The sequence below is a fragment of the Ixodes scapularis genome, unplaced genomic scaffold, assembly GCF_016920785.2.
Source record: "Ixodes scapularis isolate PalLabHiFi unplaced genomic scaffold, ASM1692078v2 PGA_scaffold4__175_contigs__length_147842914, whole genome shotgun sequence".
Lineage (NCBI taxonomy): Eukaryota > Metazoa > Arthropoda > Arachnida > Ixodida > Ixodidae > Ixodes > Ixodes scapularis.
The window spans coordinates 18297192-18323044 of record NW_024609879.1 but is presented as its reverse complement, the minus strand read 5'-3'; the positions used below and the strand labels follow the sequence as shown (position 1 = coordinate 18323044).

Below are 25853 nucleotides of genomic sequence, written 5' to 3'. Positions count from 1 at the left end.
GCCAGTAGAGCGGCAGCCAGTGATTTGGAAATTCGAAGATGTATGCATAAATATCAAAATTTTTTTCTCGAAATTAAATTATTATTTTGACGAGATATTTTGTATACATACCCGGGGGTGTGAATATTTAGTGCACGGGAAAAGTTTATACAAATCAATGACCATCCATATTTCGCCGGAGAACATTCTATTCTAGATGCAAATAATGTTGCATTAGAACAAAAGCAGCTCATTTTTTTTTTTTTTTTTAACAAAAAACTTTTGTTGTTGTAATACTTAGTAAATCGAAAGTGTGGAAAGAGGTTCTGCTCATTTTTTTTCTTTTTTCTTTGAGGGACGAATGATAGACAAAGGATAAATAATTAAACGTTTGGGATTCTTTCTGCAGGAAAAGTTTGATTTAAATCACTATTCAAATCGCCTTTATTTTTATTCTCCATCCTGCTTTCGTGCACATTGTGGTGCAACAATACCCCCTCGTAGAAGGTAGAAACCTCCAGCCCGGTTTCTCCGAGGAGGGCAAGAGTTTCACGATCCGTCGTGAAAACAGTTTGCACTGCTGAAGTGTTTTGCAACAATTCGGTGAAGTAATGATTTTGAAACTTGGGGACACCTGTTGCAAGGTCAGAGGTTGTAAAGCATCGGTTGTCCTTTTCATTCGCTTGCCCTAGCGGGGACCCAGTGATGCTCCGGCTCTAGGTTTCTGCCATTGATGACACTTCATTGCATCTGCAGCCAAAGCCCGGCAGAAGTATTTGCTGGAAGCAGAGCATCTGCTGGGTTCCCTTCACCAACTCTACAGTGGCAGCCTGCTACTCCAGACAGCATCACACACTCAGTCACCATTCAAACCCACTTCCACACCATTCCTCTGCTCACTGCACTTTCAATTACACCAAGTTGGCGATGGATGTTTAATTGTCCGCATGATCTGGCGTTTGCTGCATTCAAAACAACTGCACACGTACAACTCCAAAGTGATTAGAAAAGTTGGACTGATGTGCAAACAGTACTTCGCGGATGTGCCTCGTAGAAGCCTGTGCATCTCTGCACTGCTGCAGGCTATGGGACAGAGTGTGAACGCGCCGCGGCTCAGCAGCTCGTGTCAAGAATCGGACATTATTCAGAAACAGTGATCTCAAAAGACTTCAAATTTTATTTCAATCAAAACGCTCATTTACACCCAGCAATCGATGTAGGTATTTAGAGAGTTACTGTACAACTATTTTCATCAAAGACTACCTCACGTGCAACAATTAATATATTTAAAGTGATACTGTACAACTATTTACAGCATGCAGCAACCTTCACAGTCCTTATCGTATTCCCCTTAGACTCGTCGGATGTGAACCCGAGGAATGCCCCGTCAAAACAAGTTTGGTAAACAAAAATGGCCACGTGCAAACAAACCATGGGGGCACCGCACCATAGTTGCGTACAGCCGGTGCACAACCAAATAATTAAGATGGAGCAAACCACGAGGATAATGCACCATTCAAGAAATCATTCATTACAGACAACTGTGCTCACTTGAGCACCGCATCGCCACACGAAAGCGGTGTTGCCGCCCACAGAAAAGTGACTAGGTAAAGTGCAATTTAAACCCCGAAGCCCCTTTCTTCCCATTAATTAGCTTAATCCACAAAGAAAGAGTTTCACAGAATATTAATAACGTCTCAAGAGTTCAGAAAGATGCCTCCCGCAGTAGGCCACATGACCCGTACAACTGCCACTGAACTTTGTGCCAACTTTTTGTGCTAGGTTATTGAAAATAGCATAATCTTCATGGTGCTGCAGCCCCGCACAGCTGCACAAGAATGCGTGGCTTCACCCTGCGTCTCGTTCACACGCGTGCGCAAAAAAGATGCCAAACCAAGAAGTATGCTTGTGCGCGTAACTGCGACAGCATCGAAGCAGCACGAAAACGACTGTATTTACTCAAGTAGTCGACACGCCGCTAGTAAACAGGCCCTGCACATCCACAGGGTACACCCGCAGCCAATCGTCACATTCTACGTAAGAAATGTAACAAATAACGAGCTAGTGATTCCTCTCAAAAAAGGCAATCTGCAGGATATCGCCGGGCTCCTTCTGTCAATTGCGACGATTGGCCGCCCGCACGCCGAGCGGGAAAGTGGACGTGCAGGCTTTGTTCACAAGCAGTGCAGTTATTACTCGAGCAAATGCGCCACACTAACCTCGATGACACGACGCAAAAAAGTCGATTTCGAATATAGAAAGGCGGGTGGAGGGCAAAAAGTCCCCGTGGCAAGGCCCGGAGCAGGGGCTCTCAGTTAAGCATGGTGTGCTTGTCGTAGATGTTCCTGCGTTGTTCTTGCACCTGGCGCTTCCACTTGTCCTGCTGCTGGCCCACCTTGTTCAGCACGCTGCTGCTCGAGCGACGCGTGCGCTGCTGCATCGGGAGAGCCTCGTCCTGAAGAGACGCACACACACCAGAGTTCACGCGATGCATCTAGATTCAGAGGTCTGCCACTCCACGTGCATTTCGGCTGCTGAACTCGAGAAGGTTGTTCCCAACCTTCCACTTGTCCGCTTCTACACTCATTTAGTTTTATATAACTATACTTATGAACCGTGGCCTCGGAAAGTCCAATGCTTACATTGAGGTGGCAGGTAAATGACAGATTTGACATAAAATTAAACCTAAAGAGAAACGTCCAGCTACCCCAAGCGAAGGGATTTACTAATCTGCTTGCTATATGCAAATATCCTTTCTTTCATCTGGCATTTAACCCCCCCAGAAAAGTAAGAAAACAAGCAAGAGTAATGAAAGCACGCTGTCAGGACGGTACTGCTTGCATAATCGCGGTGAGCTAGTCCCACCGAGCGCGCTTCTTACCGAGCATTCGCGTACTGCAAAAAAGCAATGCTCGCAAGCTTCGCGAGTATTGCTTTCCCACAGTACAAAGGTGCTCGGTGAGAAGCGCACTCGACGGGAGCTAACCTGCTTCGATGAAAAAATAGCGTGAATTAAGGGAAAACGCTGTTTGAGTTAAGCAGCTTATAAATGCATTGAAAACATAGCGGGACAACCAAAATTTTTTAATTCGTTTGAACTAACCGTAAGTGTGAAATATCCGAGTTTGAATTGTGGCGAGTCCATTCTATCACTCGCAAGGTTGGTGCCCGGTATTTTAGTTTTATTTTGCAAGAAAACACAGGCAACGAGAACTGTATAAAGAGAAAACTAAAATTGAGAACAAATTGTGCAACTTTAGCGAGTCGTGGCAAAAAGAACACGCCTAACGTATCGTCGGCTTTCCTTCTATGCTTTTCTGCCTCTTTCTCATTCCTTCTCTCAGGGGTGGATTTTCTGCACTTTACTCCCTTCTTTAACCTCCAGCAGGACACACACTGCGTTACTCAAAGGGCATCTCTCGAACGGATTCGTCACAATACACTTCAACGTAAACACTGGACAGAAACTGCCTGGTTGGGGGAGCTATTAGAGAAAGGGTTCCAACTAAGTCTTAGTCCTCGGGGTTTCAAGGCCTGTTCTTCGAGGACGACTATAGCTATGGCCATTGAAGCCATAGGCATAGCAAAGAATGCTAATCCTCGACAGCCATAGTCGCCCCTGACGAATGGGCCGATTAGGCCTCGAAACGTCGCGTCTCCGAGGATTGGGGCTTGCCTGGATGTCCTTATTGTCACAATGCACGCAGTAGTTTCACGAGGCAGTAGGACTATTCTTTTTCGTCCGCCCCTCAGTACGAGAAACTTCGTTATAAGCAGCATCAGGCATGCATAATTCGCTGAGTCATACAGAAAGACAGCTGTTTTCCGTTGTGAATTTTCGTCAAAACTGATGAGATCCACCGTGAACCACTTCCATTTCCTACCCTTTGAGCCAATGAATGTATAATACATGCTCTACTAAACTCTCCACTGTTCACAAGAAAGGAGACTTGTGTGTCAACCCCTCGCATGCAGGTTTTCTCGATTATTCCCAGTTGGACGAAGCTCTGTCAAGATTGTAGTTTGCAGGTTTACTGCTCTAGAAAACTGAACTGGGAGAACCTTTCTAGCTATGGCAGCACCAGCCATTAAATTGGCATCAATGTAGAGAAAACAGCAGAGCACCAGCATGGCAGACTTAGTATTATTTATAACATCCTCTGAACTTTATTATGGCAAGTTTAGGTTCAGAGCTATGTCTAAGTAAAACATTTTTTTCAGAGCTTTTATTTCCGATTCTATTTCTCACTCTCTAACCAACCCTCCCTCATTGACTCATCAAAAACAAAGAAACTATATTTACTTGAGAAAGATAGGAATTAAATATCGCAGGAAGACACTGGTGCCCTTTGGTATGCAAATAAAACACAAAGAAACTATATTTACTTGAGAAAGATAGGAATTAAATATCGCAGGAAGACACTGGTGCCCTTTGGTATGCAAATGAAAACACAAAGAAACTATATTTACTTGAGAAAGATAGGAATCAAATATCGCAGCAAGACACTGGTGCCCTTTGGTATGCAAATGAAAACAAGCATCTCTAAATTCACAATGAGGCATTGTTTCTACATCTGACATTATGCCACTCAGTAAGAGGAGAATGCTTCGAAGAGGGACATTATACTCGGTGTTAACATTTTTGTGCTATGTTGTCAAGGCCAGTTTAGTTTCCACCGAGTCTTGCATCTCATCTGCGCGCACTGGCGCAAGTAGGTTTGACGGCGCTGCGGAAACTATGTGCTAGCCTCGACAACGTACCACATACAAGTTGTCGCCGAGTGTAGAATTCTAGCTCGTTCTGCCCTCGAGATGACACGAAGGCAACACTGATGAATCCACAGCCTGTTGAAGGTTATTAGCTTCTCCCACAAAGCCCTCCACCCTTTCCACTTCAGCAGAGAAAGCGCTGGAGGGGAGGAAAGCACTAGTCATGGTGAGCAGAGAGTTTGTGGGAGGGGCTTGCCCTGCTATTCTTAACCTGCAGCAGGCTACAGCTCTAAGAGAAGTCATTGAGTAACTTGTATGTGTTTTCCAACCATCGAAAACCCACGTGCCGAGAAACTGAGAGAGGGGGGGGGACGAGAGCACGCAGGGACGTCAGAACGTCAAGCCTGGTTGGAGCGTCGAATGTTAACTAGGCATTCTCTCTCTGTTTCTCAGCACTCAACGCATTGCTCGATGATTTGTCTGCCCGTTTGCAAAAGAGAAGCCAGGCGGTGCAACACTTCCTAGATGTCTCAGTCTGGCACAGGTTGGGCGTAACTGTGGCGTCAGCATTTCATTAAGAGTTGCATCCTCGTTGACCAAACACACGAGTTCCAGCCGAATGCAGCAGTAGCATCCAATCCGTGCCCCGCACCGACCTCCACGCAAAATCTAGCACGACGGCCTTTTTGTCCAGGAGGTGTTGAGCGGCGCTGCGGGCAGGGAGAAAGGGAGTACGCACCAAGTTGACCTCTTCGTTGACGTGCTCCTGGTAGGCGGCCCTGCGCTTGTTGAGCAGCGGGTCCAGGCACATGAGGAAGAGCATGTAGACCGTGAGCAGGGAGATGACCCAGATGATGAGGATGACCAGCACCCGGATGGTGGTCGTGTTGCGCCGCTCGTAGCGGCACATGCACCGGGGGCAGAACTCGCTCTCCCGGCCCTTGATGTCCGTCGCCTGGGGCAGGATGGCCCCCTCGCAGTTGCTGCACCCGCCAATCGGAGGTTGGACTTTTCAAAGTGCCTCCGCTCGGTGCGCGCTGCTGTATTCGATTTACGAGTGCATCCTATCCTAAAATCTGTACCGGAAGTACGCTGCCCTGCAGTTTTCTGCACCGGTAGATTGAACGAGCCCAAAGTCGCACCTTCGGTCGGTCGAGCCATAAGAACTTTCCAAAAAGCTCTCACCACGGGCATCTGCACGCATGATCCTAACGACCCACGTATGTTTGCTGTCTCAAAGGGGCACTCGAGTGGGTTCTGAGATTGTCTATTTATAGTGATGATTCAATCTACGAGCTCCAAGAATCTAAAAAAACGAAATTACACTCATGAATGGCAGATTTTTCTATTAAAAATCTAATCAAAGATTGTGACACACCCTCCTTTCTGCACCTTGGAGCAGACACCAGGGTGCGCCATCGAACGGCGTTTTGAAATGATAAGTGCTGTATTACGTCTCCTACACCCAAAGATTTGACGCCTTTGTCGAAATATAATGGGCCTAAAAAGCATTAATGGTAACGTTCGGAGTCTCCACGCCATTAACTATTATCGTTGGTCAAATTTTATGGAGGTGGTGGTGACCCAAGGATGGAGGCCTTGAAAGTGTCCTGGTTTGAGAACCCATGACTTCGGGTGTCGCATTACCGGATTGCCTTGTTGGCGCCACCATTTCCCATTTTGGTGCTCCATATACAGAGCAGGCAGAATTGGAGCTACTTATGATTAGAAAATCCCAATTCCAAAGATTTAGGCGCAGTGTAAGAGAGCCAAAGTGACACTTTCCCCTGTTGTTGACTATCTTAAACATTTTTGACGATAGGAAAGTGCATCCTATGATTTCAGGTAAAGCTTCAGATAATTGGCAACTGCAATTTTAAGCGCCGAAATGGCTGGAGTGTCAGATATTCGGAAGTGCAACTCATTCGGTGGCTCTAGCGGGCCCCTCGCAGTCTAATGTAGATTCCTGTAACACACTCCTGTAATTAGGAAGCATTGGACAAAAAATTCATTGGTAAAAAAGAGTACCGAAGAAAGTGCCAAAGCGCTAGGTTTTAAACAGTGCTCGCTCCAGTCCAGATATTGGTATTACTGTTGGAGAGCAAAAACCGTCTTCTACACCCCTCTTATAAAATCCCCTAATCGAGGGATCCAAAGGAACAGCATTAAGGCATTCCCCCTTACCAGCCACGAGAAGGGGAAAAAAAAGGAAAAGAAACAAAACAAAATAACACTGTCCTCAACTCGGAAAGCAGCCACAACTGCGCAAGCACAACATCAACAATTTTGCAGTGTCTCATCTCCCGGTTTTCCTAACGCTCTTTTGTTTCTTGTCTTAAGTAAGGTGCAACTTCCCAAGTTGGCTTTTTTAACTTTCACAGGGGACTGTGGGTCGTTGGACTCTACTCTACTACGGTGCCTTATTTAGCGCCGAATTAGCACAATATTCCCTCATCTCACTGCTGAGGTTTCCTCCTCACAACTTGCAATACTGCAAGATAGCTCACCACAGTGAGATCAATTTCATGGGATCTTACGAAGGCAACAGAAGTGCTCTTGGCAGCGTGTCTGATTCTGTCTCCCGCTGCACCAAGATAACTTCATTCTGAGAAAAACAAGATCTACACTATTGGGGCAAGCCCAGTGCTTCGACAGTGTTCCTCACACACACCATCAAACATGTCTATCTCAGTCACTAGAATCGCAAACGCTGCAACACATCCTTACAACAAAACAAGAAATGATGTCACTGAAACCACTCATCTCTGCAATATTGACACTTTTTTTAGGCCGGTTCACACATGCAGCGCAGCCATGTCAGTGCTGAATAAGTACTGCATTGTGTATGTAAACAGGAAAAAGCTGGGTCACTTTGAGAAGAGCACTGGTACAGCTCCGATACAAGTACAAGGTCAGCAGTCCGTCTATAGTGCCGAGTTGAATCATGCTGGGTATGTGAATGGGTCTTCTTGGCAAGTGAGGTAGTAACTATAAAATTGGCGCTGCAATGTATGTGTGGCCTTAGAGCGGAAGCCCTTGTCCTGCCTGCGGCCCGAATCAACCGCACGGCCCACTCACCATCTCCGTGGAGGGACGTTCATGATGTACAGCTTCCTGTTGGTTTGGATGCCGCCGCTGACGACGGCCGTGCTTGGGCAGATGCACTTACAGCGCACATCCTCGTACTGGGCCTGCAACACCAACCAGCTGAGACGACATCCTCACCGAACAGCACTGAAGCTAGCTGGACAGGTTGAAGCCACAAAGTCACTCGCCCACAGCTCAACATATGCAAGGCATCTTACTATTTGTCCACAGCCAATCAAATTGCGGCATCGACCGGTAGGAACGTCAAAGGGTCAATCACAAGGCAAGAAACAATTCCGAACCGTGCGTTTCTTAAAGAAAAACTGAGGCGATTCCAAGTTTGAGAAATAAACACTTAAATTGTCTTCACCTGGGCTCCAGGACCACGAATGAAAAAATTATATTTCAGACTTATGCACCAAGTAGCCACAACAGAGCTCTCAAAATAGCGCTGAAGCTTCCTGTCGCGTTCAGTGGAAGGAGAGAACTGCGACGTATATTATAAGGAGATCGAGGCATTTCCACGCCTTCTGCAAGCTTTAACCGAGCAGTCAAAAGTGCTGCACGCGTTTACTCTCAAGCGGCTTGCACAAGGCAGTTGAAACATCTGGGTATGACGTCGATGGATGGATGTTAATGACTACACCCTTTCTAACGGGTGGTACAGGGATGGGCAAGATACATGCAAATATGTATCGAAATACAAATACAAAATACTTCGCCGAAAATGTATTTAATTACAACTCTAATTACATTTCCAAAAAAGCATTTAAGTACAAGATACAAATACAACCAAATGTATTTGGTCTCCTCCAAATACTTTTCCAAATACATTCCTCAAAATTTGCGTCAGCGACTTCAGGGCACCTGCAACGGGTTCCTGGGTATCTCAGTTTAACTTTGCATCGCACACTCAAGTGTGCGAGCCTCTAGTAACGTGATAGAAATATAATCACAAAAAAAATGTAATCAGCTTGGACGTAATAGATTGAAAAAGTACAGAGCTGCACGCAGCTTTTTTGTCGATTACATTTTGGTGTAGACCAACAAATAACCGAGACGATCAAGACGCGCAGCACTAGCTAGAGGTTTTTATTGTTGCAACTCGCACCAGTTACGAAAATCTGGACAACCCGCGGATTTAGAATGTTCCAGGCAAAAATATGGATGGAAATCAGGCTGGAAAGCATCACAAGTTGTCACAGGCACTTATTTAGCCAGTCTGCCTGTGAACGTTGATTTTGTCACTATTCTCGCCCTGGACTAGCACTGTAATCACAAAGTCACTAAATGTTTGTGCTTGATTGAGAGACACTTCATTCGGTGCAGAACATAGTTTTCTTCCTGGTCTGGACATTGAATAAATTTGAGGGATGTATTTTTGCCTACAAAATTGTATTTAATTACAATTGTATTCGAAATACCGACGTTTTAGTATTTAAATACACACGTCAAATACATTACCCAATTTGTAATTAAATACAAATGCAAAATACACAAAGTATTTGAAATAAGTATTTCAAATACTCGTAATTGAAATACTGCTTGTTTCTGGGATGGTAGCTTGCGCCACCTAGCCTAAGTCTAAAAAGACAAAAACATATGATTCCTCCCGCCCTCCTAAGATCAATTTTCTCCCCCTAACTATCACCAGGACGACCTTCGGGGGAGCGGGCAGAAAAAAAAAACTAAAAACATCACCCCCCTGCCTCTTCTCCCTGGCGAGGGAGTCGCCAATTTTCCTCTGGTCAAACCTTGTCGGCATTACCCCAGCACCGGACCCACTGGGAAACAGGGTCGAGTCTTTGGGCCGGAGTCACGCGGGAGGGTGTCCCAATTTTCCTCTGTCCCGCCTGTCCCCAGCTGTGCTAGTTAGTTATCCATAATTCAATTTTCCCTAGATAATTTCCACCAATCTTCTAATCGTCTCTTTGTCACTGTAATCCTTTTCTCTCTCATCCTTCCATTGTCACCAGTAAAACCCAGGGCCCCGGCCAAATCCGTTACCCCTTCAGGAAGGGCAGGGCGAAGCCCCAAGCACTTCAAAACCAAGTGCTCTGGTGTCTCGCTCTCGTTATGGCAGGCAGCCCATACTGTGTCTAGCTGTCTCCTGAAATTTAGCCCAATACGTCCTCGTCCTCAAAACTCCCGTTCTCGCCTCGAACAGCGAAGAAGAATTGTCAAACACATTTTCCTTTCTTATGTCCTGCTTTCGTGACCTGTACACTGTTAGAGCTGATTTCTCCTGCATTCTTCCCTCCCACATTTTCCTCTCTGCCTCTTTCACCCCCTTTTTCACTGAAGCAGTTTGTTCAGCCCCATCACCAGTGTGTACCACAATGCTTGTGATATCCATAATCACAGGAATACATTAAAATTGAGCTCCATTTGGTTTGTTTATTTTTCTAAATAATCTTTGAAACATTTTTTTTTTTTCACCCGTCAGGTATTTGTTTCGGGGTCCGCGCACCAAACCGCCAAGGATAAATAAACTGCAGACTGTTTTCGTTGTCTCACTGGCATTTTGGCTCGGACGAATTTGCGTAGTTCGAACATGGTCACAAACAAATGTGACCGTGATGTATTGGGTCTTATAAAAGTAGGTACAGGAGAGCCGCGGCATCGCAGAAAGGCAGGTATCAACCACACCACAAAGGCCTGCGGCGCAGGCTCTATGCCGATGTGATGACGTAGTGGGCAGATGACAGAGGAGTACCGACCATGGACGTGACTACCGCGTACTACCACCACTCTATTACGACATAAAACATCTACTAGAGGTTTGCGAATAGTGGCTAGAACCGAACAGCCCTTACAGCGAAACATAAAGCAACGAAATACCTGCTCTATTTGAAGCTGGAAATGACACTGTTCTTTTCGATGCGAAGCGGAATTCGCACACCCCCTAAAAATATCCCGTCGACTCGCGCAGCCTTCCGGCAGGTTCCATACAGAGTTGGACCCGTAACGTGATGAACACAGGTCACACCCATGGGGAACCTGCCAAAACTTCAAGAGACGAGATATTCGCGGCCACTTACGCTGCTTTTCTCCACGAGTAGAAGTAAAATGCAGACCAACGTCAGCGAACCCATCGCCCCCCGCACCGCCATTTCTGCTCTCACGGATTGGATTGGATTACTTTGATAAAAATAGGATAGCCAATAGCCAACGATTGGTAGCCACTGCCAGTAGCCAAGCCAACAGCCAACTATCCGAGGAAGCGGCAAGTCGCGAAGGTAGCCAAATTGAGAACCAGACATAAACAAGTGCCATTTGTTTGAAACGTGGTGGAAGCAAAGTCAAGATTTGTCGATTATATAAAGGCAGACAGAATGGCTGGTGAACGCAGTGAAGGCCCCTGCATCGATGACATCAAGCTATGCAAAGGTGAAGAGTCAATCTTGGTTTGGACTGGAATGTCTGGTCAAAAGCCGCGCGAAATACGGCTGTCGTTTCGGAGCACATGCGCGATTCTGCAGCACGCACATTTGTTGCCTTCTTACGAAATAGAAGAGAGGTTCCGAGGGGCGACGAAAATTAGTCTTCTCTACGGATGAGTGTGGGGCCCGTTCATGCTCGGGCGCGCACATGCTGAACGATTTGTCGGGGGGAGGTTGCTGCTAGCGCAGATGCCTGCCCGCAGTCCCTTCACGATTCAGGTCTAGTTACAGAGCTGTGAAAGTTACTCTAAGTAGTTACAGTTACCTAACTTGAGATGTAACTAAGTTACGAACGTGACAATCTTGCTGGTAGAGTTCCCACCACAGGAACCCTACCGCGAGGTCTTGGGTACACAAGCCGCTCCGGTATGGGCAGCATTGCCTTTTGCGACCCTATACTCCTGGGTAATATGCCGCCCCTCTCCCCCTCCACTGAGTACAAATCAAGTACTAGTATAATGCCGCTTGAGGATTGGCCAGGCACACTTGACACATCACTTGACGTGTTCCACACAGTGAGCAGTGTCGCCTACCATAGATAATTTGAAATAGTGTGTTGGCACAGTATGGCTCAGGTTGGTTTTGCATCATAAAACCAGTAATCATAATCACAACCTACCTTATCTTGCAAAAAAAGCAAACATTTTTTTCTTTTTTTGGGGGGGTTAGTTAGCAATTATTACTATTGTTTTTGTGGATTGCACTTTTATGAAGCACCCTTGATGTTTCGCGTCAACCGCGTGTTGCATATAAAGAACACGACGATGGAGAAAACGGTCATGTGAAAGGGAGATGGAAGAAGGAACGACGACTTACCCAGACACCAGTGGCTTCTTGCACACCACGTAAATAGTAAACCCATTCTTGTTTTAACATCTGTCTTTGACGTTCACTGCGCAACAACCCTTTCGGCAACCAAAGTCAGGAGTTGACATGTAATGCGACACAATTCACCAAAGCGCTACACACGGATGCAATTACTGCATCTGCGTTTGGCTGGGACCCACATTCAATCGGTTGCAGATGTGGCACGAGTGCTGCCATCGTTTGGCCAGAACTTGTGCCCAGTCAATAGACCTCCGCAAAAATCCTGCCACATGTGCGAAGTTCGATGTACTCCTCCTTGGTCCCGCAGTATTTACCGTGCAACACCAAATAAAAGACGTGCAAACAAGCGGCCCTCGCCCGCTTGCGTGCATGTCCTTCGTCACCTCCGTCGTCTGCTGCGACCGGTTCTGAAGGGGGCATTCCCGGCATTCCTTTCGGTGCCACGAGTGGTACTGCACATTTTGCAGCGGTTCTATAGACCTTTTCAGTGGCAGTTTCGAACCGGGCGATTTACGGCGCACATTCCTGGTTTTGAGAGTGTTTGTCGGTGTTGCCCGAATGCGCTGGGCCATGAGTATTCTCGTCGGTGGGCTGTGGCAGTCGCGTAGGTGCAATTCCTGACACTGGTGGCAGCTACTGTGTGTTTTATGGCAGACGGAATTTCTTGCGGCCTTTGAGAATGTGTCTTACCATCTCTGGGAACAAATACAAAACAATAAAAACAATTTTTAGTTAGTCCGTGCGCGACAGAGCGAATGCGACTCGAATGTTTGTTTCATTTTACGCAGATTTTTCAAGCCGCCAAACACTCAGCATGCCAATCTACAGAGGTCTTAACTGTTGAAAATCTGTGATCACACAAAATAGCCCAAGGGCATGGGTATTGCCCGCTCACAGCATAAAATTCAAAGAGTCTCATCAATTGAACAGTATATTGTATATATGCCACGGTGCCACCTTATTTGAACAGGGTTTATTTAACATAACGCAGCATATCCAATCCACAGTGTCGACGACAGTTACTTCACGACAATCGGACATAATCCACATTTGTTTTGGGGCACGTTTTAAAGAGAGCTCGCTCTTCGCACAGCATCAAGGCAAAGGAACGGACGTGTCTAAACTGTCTGTTACCCCAGCACCCAATGTGCTATGTTTCATAAAGACTGTGAAAGCTTTTAATAGATTATCTCGGCGGAGATAATCCTCGGAGAACGTCGTTTGCTCATAGCTCACTCCGCAAAGACGGAGCAAGCTATGAGCCCTTCTGTTCTTTTTTTTTTTGCAGTAGAAGATAACACAAAAAATGTAAGCGTCCCGAATATGCAGATAAAGTAAAAGCTTTCAAGAAAGGCCGGTGAACTCCGAACATACAATTGTGGTGTAGAGTCGCGCTGACCGGGTTTCTACCGCCCAGGAGAGTGGCAGAAATTTCTAGCTGATAAGGGTTGCGAGAGTCGCAAAATGGCGCCGGCTGGAGAGCTCTTTCTGGAGAGGTCTGTAGGGCCCAGCAGAAAGCCAGCGCAGCACATGTGTCCAGTCTGTGGCCTTTGCTGCGACCTCCAGTGGGAGAAGAGCTCGTCGGGAGGTGTTGGCCAAAGGCCAGCCCTCTCCTTTTCTTTCCCGACGGGCTCAGCTTCGAGGCGGGTCTTCCGAACGTGCATGGCTGAGCGGGTGTCGTCCTTGCAGACGAGTGCCTGGTGGTGGCCTGCAATGGCCTGACCGGCAGCAGGTGGCACGGATCCGTCCAGCTGCACCGATCACCCAGCAGCGTCGGCAGCGGCGAGTGCCTGGCCTCCCAGGTGGCAGACTCCACCGTCGCCGCCCTGGTGGTGCTCACCCCAACCAGCTTCCTCGCTGGACTCGATTCTGGTGGGTGTGCACACATTCTTTGAGCTAGCCAAATTATGGTGCTTAAAATTTGCTTCTACTAACGTGGTTACCGCATCCCCAAATGTGGTTCGTCTATTTGTTCCCGGCGACGTCATAGGAGTGTCGTGCCACCGTGCAATCCTAACGATGGCACGGTGGACGTGGCAGATGCCAGGTCTGCTGCAGATCACTCTGCAGCTTGGTAGACCATGGAAGTTTCTGCAGCCGGGAGTTGGGATGTGAAGACTACGGCAACACTTGCATTTGCTCATACTTTTTGTTGGAACTCCTACAACCAGCTGCCAAGATTGCGTTGTCTGAAAACAGGACGTGCCAGCTCCTGCAACGTCAATCTTTGCCACTTGAAGAATGTTTTCGATGCGTGGGGTCTAGGGGCACTAGACAAACCAATAGAAGATGCATTCCAGGCATCGTACCAAGCTCATACTGCGTTTCATCATGTCGGGGGGGGGGGGGGGAGGGGAGGGGAGGGGAGGAGAGGAGAGGAGAGGAGAGGAGAGGAGAGGAGAGGAGAGGAGGAGGAGGAGGGGGAGGGGGAAGAGGAGGCCAAAAGCTAGTGGGCAGTAAAACGTGAGTAGAGACATGAGAAATGCCGCAATCTAATGGTTTCCAAGAAGCTTGAGTGGCGCCACTGGCTCGTTGTGTCAATAGTGAAGGTGAAACGGAGTACAACTATGCTTTCTGCTTACCTGCGTGACCGTCCGGCGGGCTCTGTGAGCGCAGGTGCCTTGGAGCTGCTCCGGCTGTCCAAGGAAGGGGAGGGTGCCCCCGAGATAGAATCGCTCTTCTACCAATGCGACCATGACGCGGGACTCACCTCCCTGGCGCTGAGCACGGACGGCTGCAGGCTGGCCTCCACCGGGTGGGACCACAGGTACGCCGCCCTCGAGGAAAAGCCGCAGGAGTCGAAATCTGGGCAGCACCCTCTCAACACCTTTTAGATAGCAGGGCCAGAGTGCTGAATTTCCTACGTCGCTGGGGCTTAGGCTACCCTCCTGATGGAGAAGAGGTTCGATGAAGCTGGCCCTAAAGCCACCGAAGGTTCTCTGAGCACCGCGTTCCGTAGCTCCCACGTATGCTAGAGACTTTTCAGGAAGGAAAAAGGATAAAGAAAACTAGAAATATTTGTTGTAACTCGTTCGCACGGGGGCTCTGAATGACTGATGAGTTACGATCCTCTTGGACTGTGACCGGCATGTATGTTTTTGCTTTCGATATTGGGTGTCACGTAATGCAGGTAAATAAGAAAGCCTGCTTCGTTTCTGCCCAATTTGATTGGGTTAATTTGCTCGGGGCTGCTTTTTTGAAGCCGTCAATTCAAATGTCATGGTGCGGTTCTGAAGAGAAGCTTGGGTGTTTCTGTGGTCGTAAAAATTCACGTTTTACGTTTCTTCCTAAGTATCAATAACCATTGTTCTATGGACGTGCAAAACGTGTGCCTCGTGCGAGTGCTGCTCTACTGTTCGCTTAAAGGGCCACTCATTTTTATGCTGCACCGCCATTTGCTTCCACGGACTGCACGAGACATTGTTTTCGCGCTTTGACTAATTTCACGCTACTTGCGAGACAACCCCAAACGCATCGAAAGGGTTCACATTGGGCAGCTCCGGCCTGCCCTATGTAAGCGTGGCTTGGCAACTCTTTCCAGCATCAAGATCTGGGACCTGAGGTCCATGCAGTGCACCAAGACGTACGTGTCAGGTGAGGGCTTTCAATCGGCGATTAGCTCGCTGATTATCACGTCGCACTTGGGCCCTCATGCTTGCTGTGACTGATTGTGTTGCCCCAATGAGTTCCTTTCAATTATTTAGGGCCCTTCTTTTTTCGTCTTTTTTTACACTATTTTGGTTTGAAGATGCATTCTGTGCATATGTCGTAATTGGAAAGTGCCACAACCTCAGTGCACAGATCCCTCATTTTCTGGTACTAAGGCGCTAATGTTCCAAACACCTGGCATGTCCACATTTATCGGTGTCTGATTCTTGAGTTGATCTCGAAATGGATGCGAAAGGCAACTGTCGACGACTCTTTAATAATGATCTCAAGGTTGTTGGCACTCGCTTGTGAAAAGGAGCGTTGGTAGAAAATGTTTTGGAGCCTCATACGAGGATGTGCATTGCCCTTTGTTGCTTCAAACTCAAACTTGATGGCGACTTCTCGGGATGTATTTAGTGAAAGCCATCAGTGGGCCGACTGTCGAGAGCAGCGCAAGCAATGAGGTTGATATTTTTTCTCGATGAGGCTCGCCTTGGTGTGTGAATGTGTGCTGTATGCTGTCGGTGCATTCGTAGATGTGACCTTCTATCGAGGGGTTCATGGGTTGGCACTTTATACTGGTCAGTTCTTTAGCTCACACCATAGAACTGAAACACACCTAAAAGAACTAATAGGGGAAGAACCCACATTCATCTGCCGTTGACGTGCATAGGTGACTGTGTCCAATGCAATATATATTTGCGTGGCCACGATTAGTACAGCAAAAGTCAAACTGCTATTTGGGCCACCAGGTTGTACTGCATTTTGTAAAGGAACTCTTACGATGCTTAGTGGAACAAAATGAATGGCATTTCCAGAGAGTAGGTGCAAATGCCAAAGGAAGGCGATTGTTTGAATGCCTTTCGATTGTGAGGGTCCTTCCCTGCAGCCCATGCCGATGTGGTCTGGAAGGTGGCCTTCTCTGCCGACCCCCACGTCTTCATCTCCTGTGGCAGGGTGAGTCGCCTACCAGTGGGTGGTTTAACTCCAAAGTAGCCCCTTTTAGACTAAGCTCCCTGTATTGTCTCTTCTCTAAAAAGTGCTTTGCTAGTTTCAGCAGCAAAGCAGCAAAGCCGTCTACCATAACCCCGTAAGGGCGCCCTACCCTGAGAGATTGCCCATCCCGTTTTTCTGGTTAAATACTAGTGATGAATCGAATCTGCCGAACTTCAGATTCGGTGAAAATTCGGCAAATGTCTGCGCACGCGTGAGAATGCGACGGGGCCATGGATTGTAAATGGATGCCATACGGTTGTGCAGCTAACGTCGTACAGTGTCGTAAAACCAGCGGTTATGGTGAGGTGTGGAGTAGGCAACACGGTAATTGTGCGTTTGGTGAGCCTTTGCGAGTGTGGCTTTCTTCAACATTTTCTTCCTCAAAAACAGAAGGTGAACCAGTAATTTATGCAGTCCACTGTGCAAGTGACAAGTGACAAATGATTAGGTACATTCTGGATGACGTGATTTTCATTCGACCTTTCCAGTGATGCAACAAGGTAGTTGCAACATTAACTGACAATTACTTTAAAGCACTCCCCGCAGATATACTAACAATCCTCTTTTCGGCTCACAAGTAGTTTGTGCCACAACAATATAATATTGTGTTTTACTTAGCATTATTTTACGGTTTTCATGTATCTGCATAAAACTAGACACAACTATCATGCTCAACATTGCACATCTGGAATTCTTAACTCTTACCATCTTCCTAAACATCCATGTGTGTCCTAGCAGCAGAAACCAGTGTTTTATAGGTTAAAAGCAAGGGTTTGGGAACATGTGACACACGCTTTCATGCAAAGCTGTTATCAAGTGACTCAAATAAAAAAACACCCGTATTTGCAATAATATTGTTACCTCTTCTGGTGAAGGCTCTGCAACCGTTGCATTCGTTTTCGCACACAAAATGGTGACTGATAAATTAAGAGTGCAGTGTTATTGCCTTTGTATGAACAATGTACACCACACACACTTGCAGGCTTGCGCTGATGAGGCCTCAAAATTGAAACTTTTGTAGCGTGATTCGCGACTGCATCTGCTTCTGCCCAACCTCGTTGTCACACCACTTCTGGAAGAAGTCACTGTAAAGTTGTCAGTAAACACACAAAAACGACACCAATACAATTATCTTGTAAAAGATCACCTTATTTAGTGATAACTGTGTCAATTTTTATTACATGTTGCATTTAAGTTAAGAAAAAAACACATAGAACCTTTTTTTTGCCTGAAAAAGCAAAATGTTAACGTTAAAGGGGCACTGACACCCCAAAGGTTGTATTTATTTTTATTGTCTAAAACGATGCAAGTTGCAGTCATAGACACGCAAAAAAAACCGCATCGCGAAAAAAAAATTTCTTGCGCGCGCGCCTTTTTATTTTTGGCGTTTGATTTTCCCGCCTCTCGCCTCCTCGCTTCTTTTGATCGGTGACGTCAAGAATCATGAAATTTAGAAGATTTGTAGGCGACATCTCTATAACATTTAATGGCGGCAATCCTAAAACATGATTTTTAACGCAATTGCGAACGCACTACGGCCCTTCTTTTTGAAATACCAAAAATCGGGAGTTCGTTGTGGTGCCGTCTCCTGGATTTGTATCCTCCAACGGAAAACAGGCGACACCGCTCAAAACCGGTCCGCCGGAACGCCTGGTTGAACGCCGCCGCTCACTCCTTTCCCCCTCGCTTTGGGTCGCCATGGCAACAGCCGGGAGGGGTGAAAGAAAGGGGACTCTCAGGTCTTCGCAATTTTTGACGTCAAGGCACCGGCGCCGATCGCACGGGAACTTCGAATTCGGCATTTGGAAATTGTTTTTTTACTTCACGAATACTGAATTCCCAAATTTCAAATTTTGAGGGTAATGTCCCGGCATCGTTTTCAATCGTTTCAGATAATAAAAAAAAAAAATGATTTTGATGTGTCAGTGCCTTTTTAAGTCTGGCAACAATGTTTTTTGCCGAATCTTTAAAAAAATTTGGCAAAAGTTCGGCTTTGCCGAATCTCAAGATTCGGTGCCAAATCTTGGGATTCGGCAAAAGTTTGGCCCATCACTACTAAATACTTGTAACATAAAACTTCCTAAACATCGCCCACCCGCCCAATTCCCATCGATGCGATGTCCGATGGGAAGCACACCAACCGTGCGGTCTGCGGTACCGGTACGTGTGACAAGCGGGTTTGCAGCGGGTTCCTGTCGGACATGAGAGTTCATAGCAAGTTCCCGCGTATTCATGCGAAAGCATGAGCTGTCCCATGGAGCGAAGCTGGCGGCGTTTGTAGCCGTTGTCTCTAGCAGCGAAAAACGGCACCTAAATTTTTATTGGCTGAGTGAAGTGGTATCTAAATTCCCATTGGCTCATTCCCAATAAAATACAAAGAAAAGCACAGCAACGCAATGCTTCGTCACGGAAGCCAGCAGGGTTTACCTTGCCTGTGCAGTGGGGAGCGTGATGTCGCCGCCGGAGCGATAGGAAGACGTGGCGTGCTGCTTGTAGGAATGTGCTGGGTGTAGGAATGCGCTGCATGTAGGAATGCTTTTGCATTCCTACATGTAAGCAGTCTCAAGTGTCTGCCAAATCTTTTTTTGTCTGCGATCTGCGCACGCATAATCGGTTCCCGTGGCGCGCAAGTTTAGCCAGTTTCCGCATGTTTATTGCACCGTGAAACACGTGTCATTCTGCATCTGCAGTCTGCGGTATCCTTTCCCGTGACGCAGGAGTTTGTTGTGAATTTCCCACGTGTTTACCCCGCTGTGAAACGCTAAATTGCCATGTCCGCGATTCGCAGTATCAGTGCCCGGGTCACGTGGTTTGTAGCAAATGTCCCTCGCATTTATCATTTTTTTTTTTTTTTAATTTGCTGTTTCATTTTTATTATTTATCTTTTTATTTTGGGTGGGCACCCTTACAGAATTTTACGGTAGTGGTGCAGTACTAAAGACACATGCTCCCAGTGTCTGCATTGTTGTAAAAAAAAGCCAGACTCCTCAAAAAAAAAAAAAATTTTTTTTGTTTTGTTTAGGATGTTATGGAATAGTGTATAACCAGGGTCCCGTACTTTCAGGGTTTGTTTATCATCGAACTTAAGGATATTTTTCCTGGCTTTTTTTTTTTTTTTCCTACAGTTTTGGATTCTTTTTTTTATGTCTGCTTTCAGTGTGTGACCAAAAATCTGAGTTTATTGGCGCTTACGTTGAAGGAAAGGGGGCATGAGATTTCCCAACCTCCAGAAAACGTGCGCGTGGCCAGAACACTTCGAAAGCATCCTGGTATCGATAAGAGGACACAAAATGAACGGCTGTGGTTCCCAATGAAAGCAGCAGCCTTGCAAACAGTTCGGTGCAGGCTGCCTTCTGGGTCAACGAAATATATACAGTTTTTTTTATGAAGCTTGGGCATTTTTTTTATTATTTAAGAACAGCTCCAATTTAAGGTTTATTGGTTTTTCACGAATTTGGTGAAACCGGCTCGTGGAAAAAAAGCTATATTTCTCACCTGCAAACATCTCTTACCTGGCTCCCCCTTTCTTTGTGTCTTTGGTCACATGCAGTGACGTATACTTGGCAAGGGAATATCAAGAAACCTTAAGATTTGGAAAGCTAGTCTCTATAACACTTGTTACTGGCATTGATGATACATCTTTTATGAGTAATTTGCTAATGCACTATGTTACTGATTTCGAGAGATAGAAACCCGAGCTCAGAAATAGCAGAGTTGAGGGCTCTGCCCTTTCTTCTCTTCCCGCTTGCTCTTTGTGTGGCAACAGCCTACAGCTATATGGCGAGTGATGGGTAAATAAATGGCAACTTATTTCCTTTTTCCGTGCCAGATAACCTAGTGTGCTTAGAGAAACACATCGTTGAGCACTCAAAGAAGTTGGATTCGGTGCCTTACGAAATGCCCGACCGAGAGTCGAATGATTCGGCTCTCGATAGGGCGTCTCGTTAGTTCGCTCTGGGTTCGTGGCGTCTCGGTCATATACGCCTGTCACGCAGCAGTCGGAACTGCCTACCTCGCAACCTACACCCTTATTTCCTGTCCTTAATCTATAACTGCTGTATTACTTTCATGAATATGAAAAGATATGCGGTGCACTTTAAGCAGCAAGGCACAAATGCAGTCGCAGGTCGTGAATATGCAGGTTTTGTTGGCGTTGGAATACAGGTAACGGTTTGTGCTCCAATATCAACGAGCACGGGCTTTCACGGGTGTTGATTTTGCCGTGTGCTGACGTCGGTCTGCATTTCTTGCTGTTAACTCCTAATAGCTTTTGACCAATTACCACACGTATAGTAGACACACCTTTAACCTTGGCCGTTTTTATGTGCATAGTTTTTTCGCCTGAGGCTGGAAGTGGGTTCGAACAGCAGCACTCTTTGGTCGAGGCTTCACTTGCACTTTCTATGCCTGCTTGGTCACGTTTTCTTTGAAACCAGAATGAGAACAATAAACCCCCAGGGACCCCCTTTGCTCGAGTGCTTTTTATAAAGCTTGTTTTTGATGGCATGTTGTTTGTTGGGCTTTAGTCAGTAAAAATGACCAGTTCTAGATGGAAATACATCCTAATAAGCTCGCAACAATATACACGCGTGGGCACTATTTTCTCTCTGGGGAGGGCTATCCTATGGTTCCCACCACCTCCATAAAATTTGGCCAATGAGAATAGTTAATTGCATGGAGATTCCGAATGTTACTATTAGTTCTTTTTAGGCATGTTTTATTTCGACAAGAGCGTAAAATCTTTTGGTGTAGGAGACGTAATACAGCATTTGTTTGAAAACGTCGGAGCCGTGAATAGCGAGAGTCTGGTCAATGGGAGGAGCCAGTGGGAGCTGGGGTGGAGTGGTGAAAGCGGCGGCGCCGCCAGCGCCACATATTCCCCTTGTGATGAACTTGCGAAGTAAGAATGAGCTGGGACGTCCTTGAAGGATTTTCGTAGCGTGGTGCAGGTATTTTTCTTTTCTGGATAAGGCTGAAAGTACACATCGCGACACTGTTAGCTCAAACACGACATCGGCACATTTTCGCATTTGACATCTAAATAGTTTAAGCGAGCATGAAATGTTACTGTTACATTATAGAACTAAATGAGCTCTTTCCGTAGCAATAATAACTTGGATGGCATCCCTTGGTTTCAAAGAGAAAAACTGGAAAAAACGGCGATCGCTTGTTCGCGCTAACAGTGTCGCGCTCTGTACTTGAATGTATAATTGTAAGAGATTGCTGGAGAAGGAGAGTTTCAAGTTGCTGAGTACATTTGCTGAGCCAGGAAAGGTCACATTGTTGAGAAAAATTTCCTGAAACATAAAGCGAAACTGCGAATGTGGGGTGCAAGTTCGGAGTTTAGGTTAAAACTCCCACGGAGCTGAATCCGCAGTTTTTACCATCCACTCTGTCGTGGCCGCGGCAGCGGCCGCAATTGCAATTGAAAGAAAGATTGAGTGTGTTCTTAATGTTGCCGTGACGACAACGTCACGTTGCCCTTTCACTTACAAAGAGTCGCGAATTCCAACTCTAGCGTGCTGAAATGAAATACTTGAATACATCCTTATCTTGAAATTGTAATTGGAGTGTATTTGTTAAGCTCGTTGCCTCCGCTAGGGGAATACTTGTGGCTAGTGGTTGGTCACAGAGTTGTCAATTGTTGCACTCCAGGTCAGTGAAATAATTTTGGCCAATGGCGTGCCCTTATTTTTTCCCTATTCTTACTAATTAATGACCAAACTCTCTTCATACACGGCTCTGGAAAACGCCATCCGACGGTGCCTCTTGGTGTCTGCTTCAAGGCACAGAAAAAGGGGCGTGTTGCAATCTTTGATGAGATTTTAATTGTAAAAATGATCGGGGAAACAAGGAAATTGGCCGCCCTTGAGTGTTTTTTTTTAGGATGGTTAGAGCCTGTAGGTTGAGTTATCACCATAGATAGGCAATCTCAGAATCCACTTGAGTGCCGCTCTAATCTCACGCTTTCCCGCAGGACGGCCAAGTACGTTCTTGGGACATCCGGCTGAGTCGACCAGCCACCATCCTGGGTGGGTGACCTTGCCTTACTTCCCGTCGCACTTTATTGAACATTGTTTCTGTAGGGCCCACAAGAGCAACCAACAAAGGCTCTACCCACGAGCGGGTCATGTGCGCCTTGTTATCGGCCTTTTTTACACTTTAGCCCCAGTTTTCTACAACTGTACACATTGCGGGGCTCTTTCACGTGTTTCCTGCCTGAACAGCATGCAAGGGCCCCCCCCCCCCGTTCCAGAGTGGAGTTCCACGACTGAATTGACCTTGTAACGGGAAAGAAGTGGCATTCTACTCTTCCTAGGGATTAAACGTGGCCAAAGCACCGACCACCTTACCGGTGCTTAAAGCGTGAAACGTGCACATATCCGAGCACCTGGGGGAAACAAACGGAGACAAAACTTGCACACGTGGCATGCCCATGCAGGTCCACATAGTTTCGCAGACGCGCATCTATGCCGACTTTGCAACATCGGCTAACGGAGATAGCCGACGTTGCAAAGTACTAACGTTGGCCATAGTTTTCCAAAGTTCCGCGTATGTCACGCAGACGTGCTAACCGCGCAATAGACCCGTTTCGCGCGTATAATTTTCGGGTTCTAACTCTGAGAAGGAAGCGACTAGCACCGGGAGCATTTTCGTTGGTGCCGTGGAGTTCGTAGTAGAGGTAAAATGCCCGGGACGCGTCTTTGACCACCGTGTGTGGCTCACATTTGCGGGCCCTATGGTGCATGTGCAAATGTTCCCCATCATTTGTCTTTAAATTTTGCGCATGCCCTGGCCATGTCGGAGGCTCATCCAATGCCTCCGTGTTTGTCTTCTCTCTCACGTTTGTCTTCTTAGCGCTTTTAACCGCGGGTCAAGATGTTCACACCAACTAGCCCAACCACAAGTACCTATGTAGTCCAGGCATTTTTACGGCGCACTGAAGGCGCTCTCCAATGTGCAGGCCACTGTCCGAGCGTGCCCAGGGCTCTGGACTGGCAGCCCCAAAGTCCCAGCACGTACGCCGTGGGCCTGGAGTGCGGCCAAGTGGTGGTGCGGGACCTCAGGCAGCCGGGGAGCGACGTGACCCTGCTTCGGCCGCATCGGAGGCCCATCCACCGCCTCCTCTTCTGCCCCGTCAGGTGACCCACTCGGTGCACTAGGGTCACAGACGGTAGGGGAACGGCGAGAAAGTGCTCCAGTCGTCTCGCGTCCGGGTCGCAGCGACGTTGGAACTCCGAGTTCCGATTGGTTTTGGTGGGAAGGATAGTGAGTAGACCCGAATAACAGCTGCCTCGAGGCCTGCCCACCATTCTTCCGGTCAGAGCCGGTCGAAGCTCAGCGTCCCGACATTGCCGCAACCCCCGCGCAAGCGGACGGACTTGCGCTTGGCGTGGGAGCCCGGACGGCCGGCCTTGAGTCACCGATTTATGGGCCTGGCTAATTTGCAGATGCCGTACAACTGCCAGACCGTAGAATTATTGTAGCGTATTGTCGCAAGTGAAGAAAGGCACCGCACGCTCCGCCGCCGTTTGTTTCGATGCACGCACCGCAACCAAACATTAAGACAGCACCAAATAATGGCGTCGAGCAAATACTCCTTCGAATATTGGCAGCGGTAACTGTCGAGGCTTGACCATAACGCAATATATACGAAACTGATCAGTAATTAAATTTTATCGACTCATTTTTTTTATATTCGTATCATTGGGCAGGACCCAATAGGAGATTTGTAATCCTTCATCGAACTAGGCCGTAGCAGTTGTTAGATTTTGAGGGGAGAAGTTCCACTTTGTTTGAGTTTAGCGTGGAATTTAGGCTGTTGGGGCGCACACTATCAAAACTTGGGGCAAAAGCACTTTACTGTTAAGAGTATGATAGGGTATGAGGCACGAGCGTGCTACCAAAAGACATTACTGGATCGACTTTTTACATTCTTTTGTTCTCCTTATTGGTGGAAAACTCTAGAAGTTTGAAAATCTGATAGTGGTAGACCGGCCTGTGCCTGACAGTTGTTCCAATGCAGGCCCTCTTGGCTGGCGTCTTGTGCCGACGACTGCTTGGTGGCCCTGGCCGACACCTCCCGAACCAAGGACCACCTGGTGTGAGTAAGGCCCAAACGCAGTGTGGCGAGGGAACGTCACTTTCTAGTTGAGTTTGCAAGAGCACGTGCTCTCGCATTACGCAACCGCCCAATGTACGCTATTTTGCAAAGAATAGAAACAGTTGTCTTTAGTTGTGGACGTCGCAATAACACTTAGGGTTGCCCGATAGTTTTGCAAGTAAGCGACGGAACACTTGCAGCCCGTACCTCGACTGCCAGGGTCAAACTTTCCGGTGCCCGAAAAGAGTATAATGGGGTGGAGTGTTTTCTTCCTCTGCAACGGGAAATTCTCGGAGCTTACACGGAAACGGCTAGGCTGGGGTTCCCCTCGTTGCCCAGGGACGCTTAACAACGAAAGTAACTTACTTCCCCTCTAACATTGTTGCGTCGTGTGAAATTGTGAGATTCAGAAATGCCTCGAGAGAGTAACCCTCGCTGCTTTAAACCGTCTTCCCGACAGGTACAAGAGCCAGGAGCACACGGAGTTTGTGCGGGGCCTGGCCTGGGACAGCGGTCGTCTGCTGTCGAGCGGATGGGACGGCCGTGTCCATGTGCACGCGGGGATGGCACCTTCCATGCAGCTCGCGAGTGGAGAGGCCTAGAGACACTGAACTCGGCTCGTGATACGCCTTGGACACTTACCGACTCCTGCACGAGCTTGGCCCACAGTTTGGCGGGGATCGTGAATGGACGCATCAGTCTGCCTTGTGGGCAACGAGTCCAGCTTTGAGCTTTGTTTTTACCCAGATCCAATGGAACTGTGCAAGCTTGTTCAATATTTTTTGCTGATTTCAAATATCTGGTCATTTTTGCTACTGGTGGATTAGTTCTTCAGATAACTGAAACTCGCCTGCCCCTGCTTGCAAGAAAAATAGGAAAAAAACTGTTTGACAAACAATTATATGTTTGCACATGACTAGATACAGTGGAACTCGATTATGTGACTTCTGGGCGATCGCGCAAAATCGTCGTACGATCCGTGAGTCGTATCATTAGAAAATACAATAATTACGGATACAGCAATCGGCCTCACGCAGAAAAGACAAGCGGAGGTTTTA

At 47.1% G+C, this 25853-nt stretch overlaps 2 protein-coding genes across 2 annotated transcripts; one reads left to right on the top strand and one right to left on the bottom strand.

Moving 5' to 3' along the window:
- Positions 1-1135: 1135 nt before the first annotated feature.
- Positions 1136-10916, bottom strand: LOC8028094 (uncharacterized protein CG1161). The gene is made up of 4 exons (XM_002410504.4): positions 10818-10916; positions 7768-7880; positions 5429-5672; positions 1136-2434 (listed from the first exon to the last, which is right to left on the bottom strand). Exons 1-4 carry the CDS (start codon positions 10887-10889, stop codon positions 2291-2293), a joined length of 573 nt encoding a protein of 190 aa, XP_002410549.3. The 5' UTR covers positions 10890-10916; the 3' UTR covers positions 1136-2290.
- Positions 10917-10970: 54 nt separating this feature from the next.
- Positions 10971-25610, top strand: LOC8028095 (methylosome protein 50). The gene is made up of 9 exons (XM_029995463.4): positions 10971-11166; positions 13737-13919; positions 14664-14814; positions 15589-15641; positions 16585-16652; positions 22669-22723; positions 23656-23833; positions 24718-24795; positions 25256-25610. Exons 1-9 carry the CDS (start codon positions 11112-11114, stop codon positions 25395-25397), a joined length of 963 nt encoding a protein of 320 aa, XP_029851323.2. The 5' UTR covers positions 10971-11111; the 3' UTR covers positions 25398-25610.
- Positions 25611-25853: the final 243 nt, after the last annotated feature.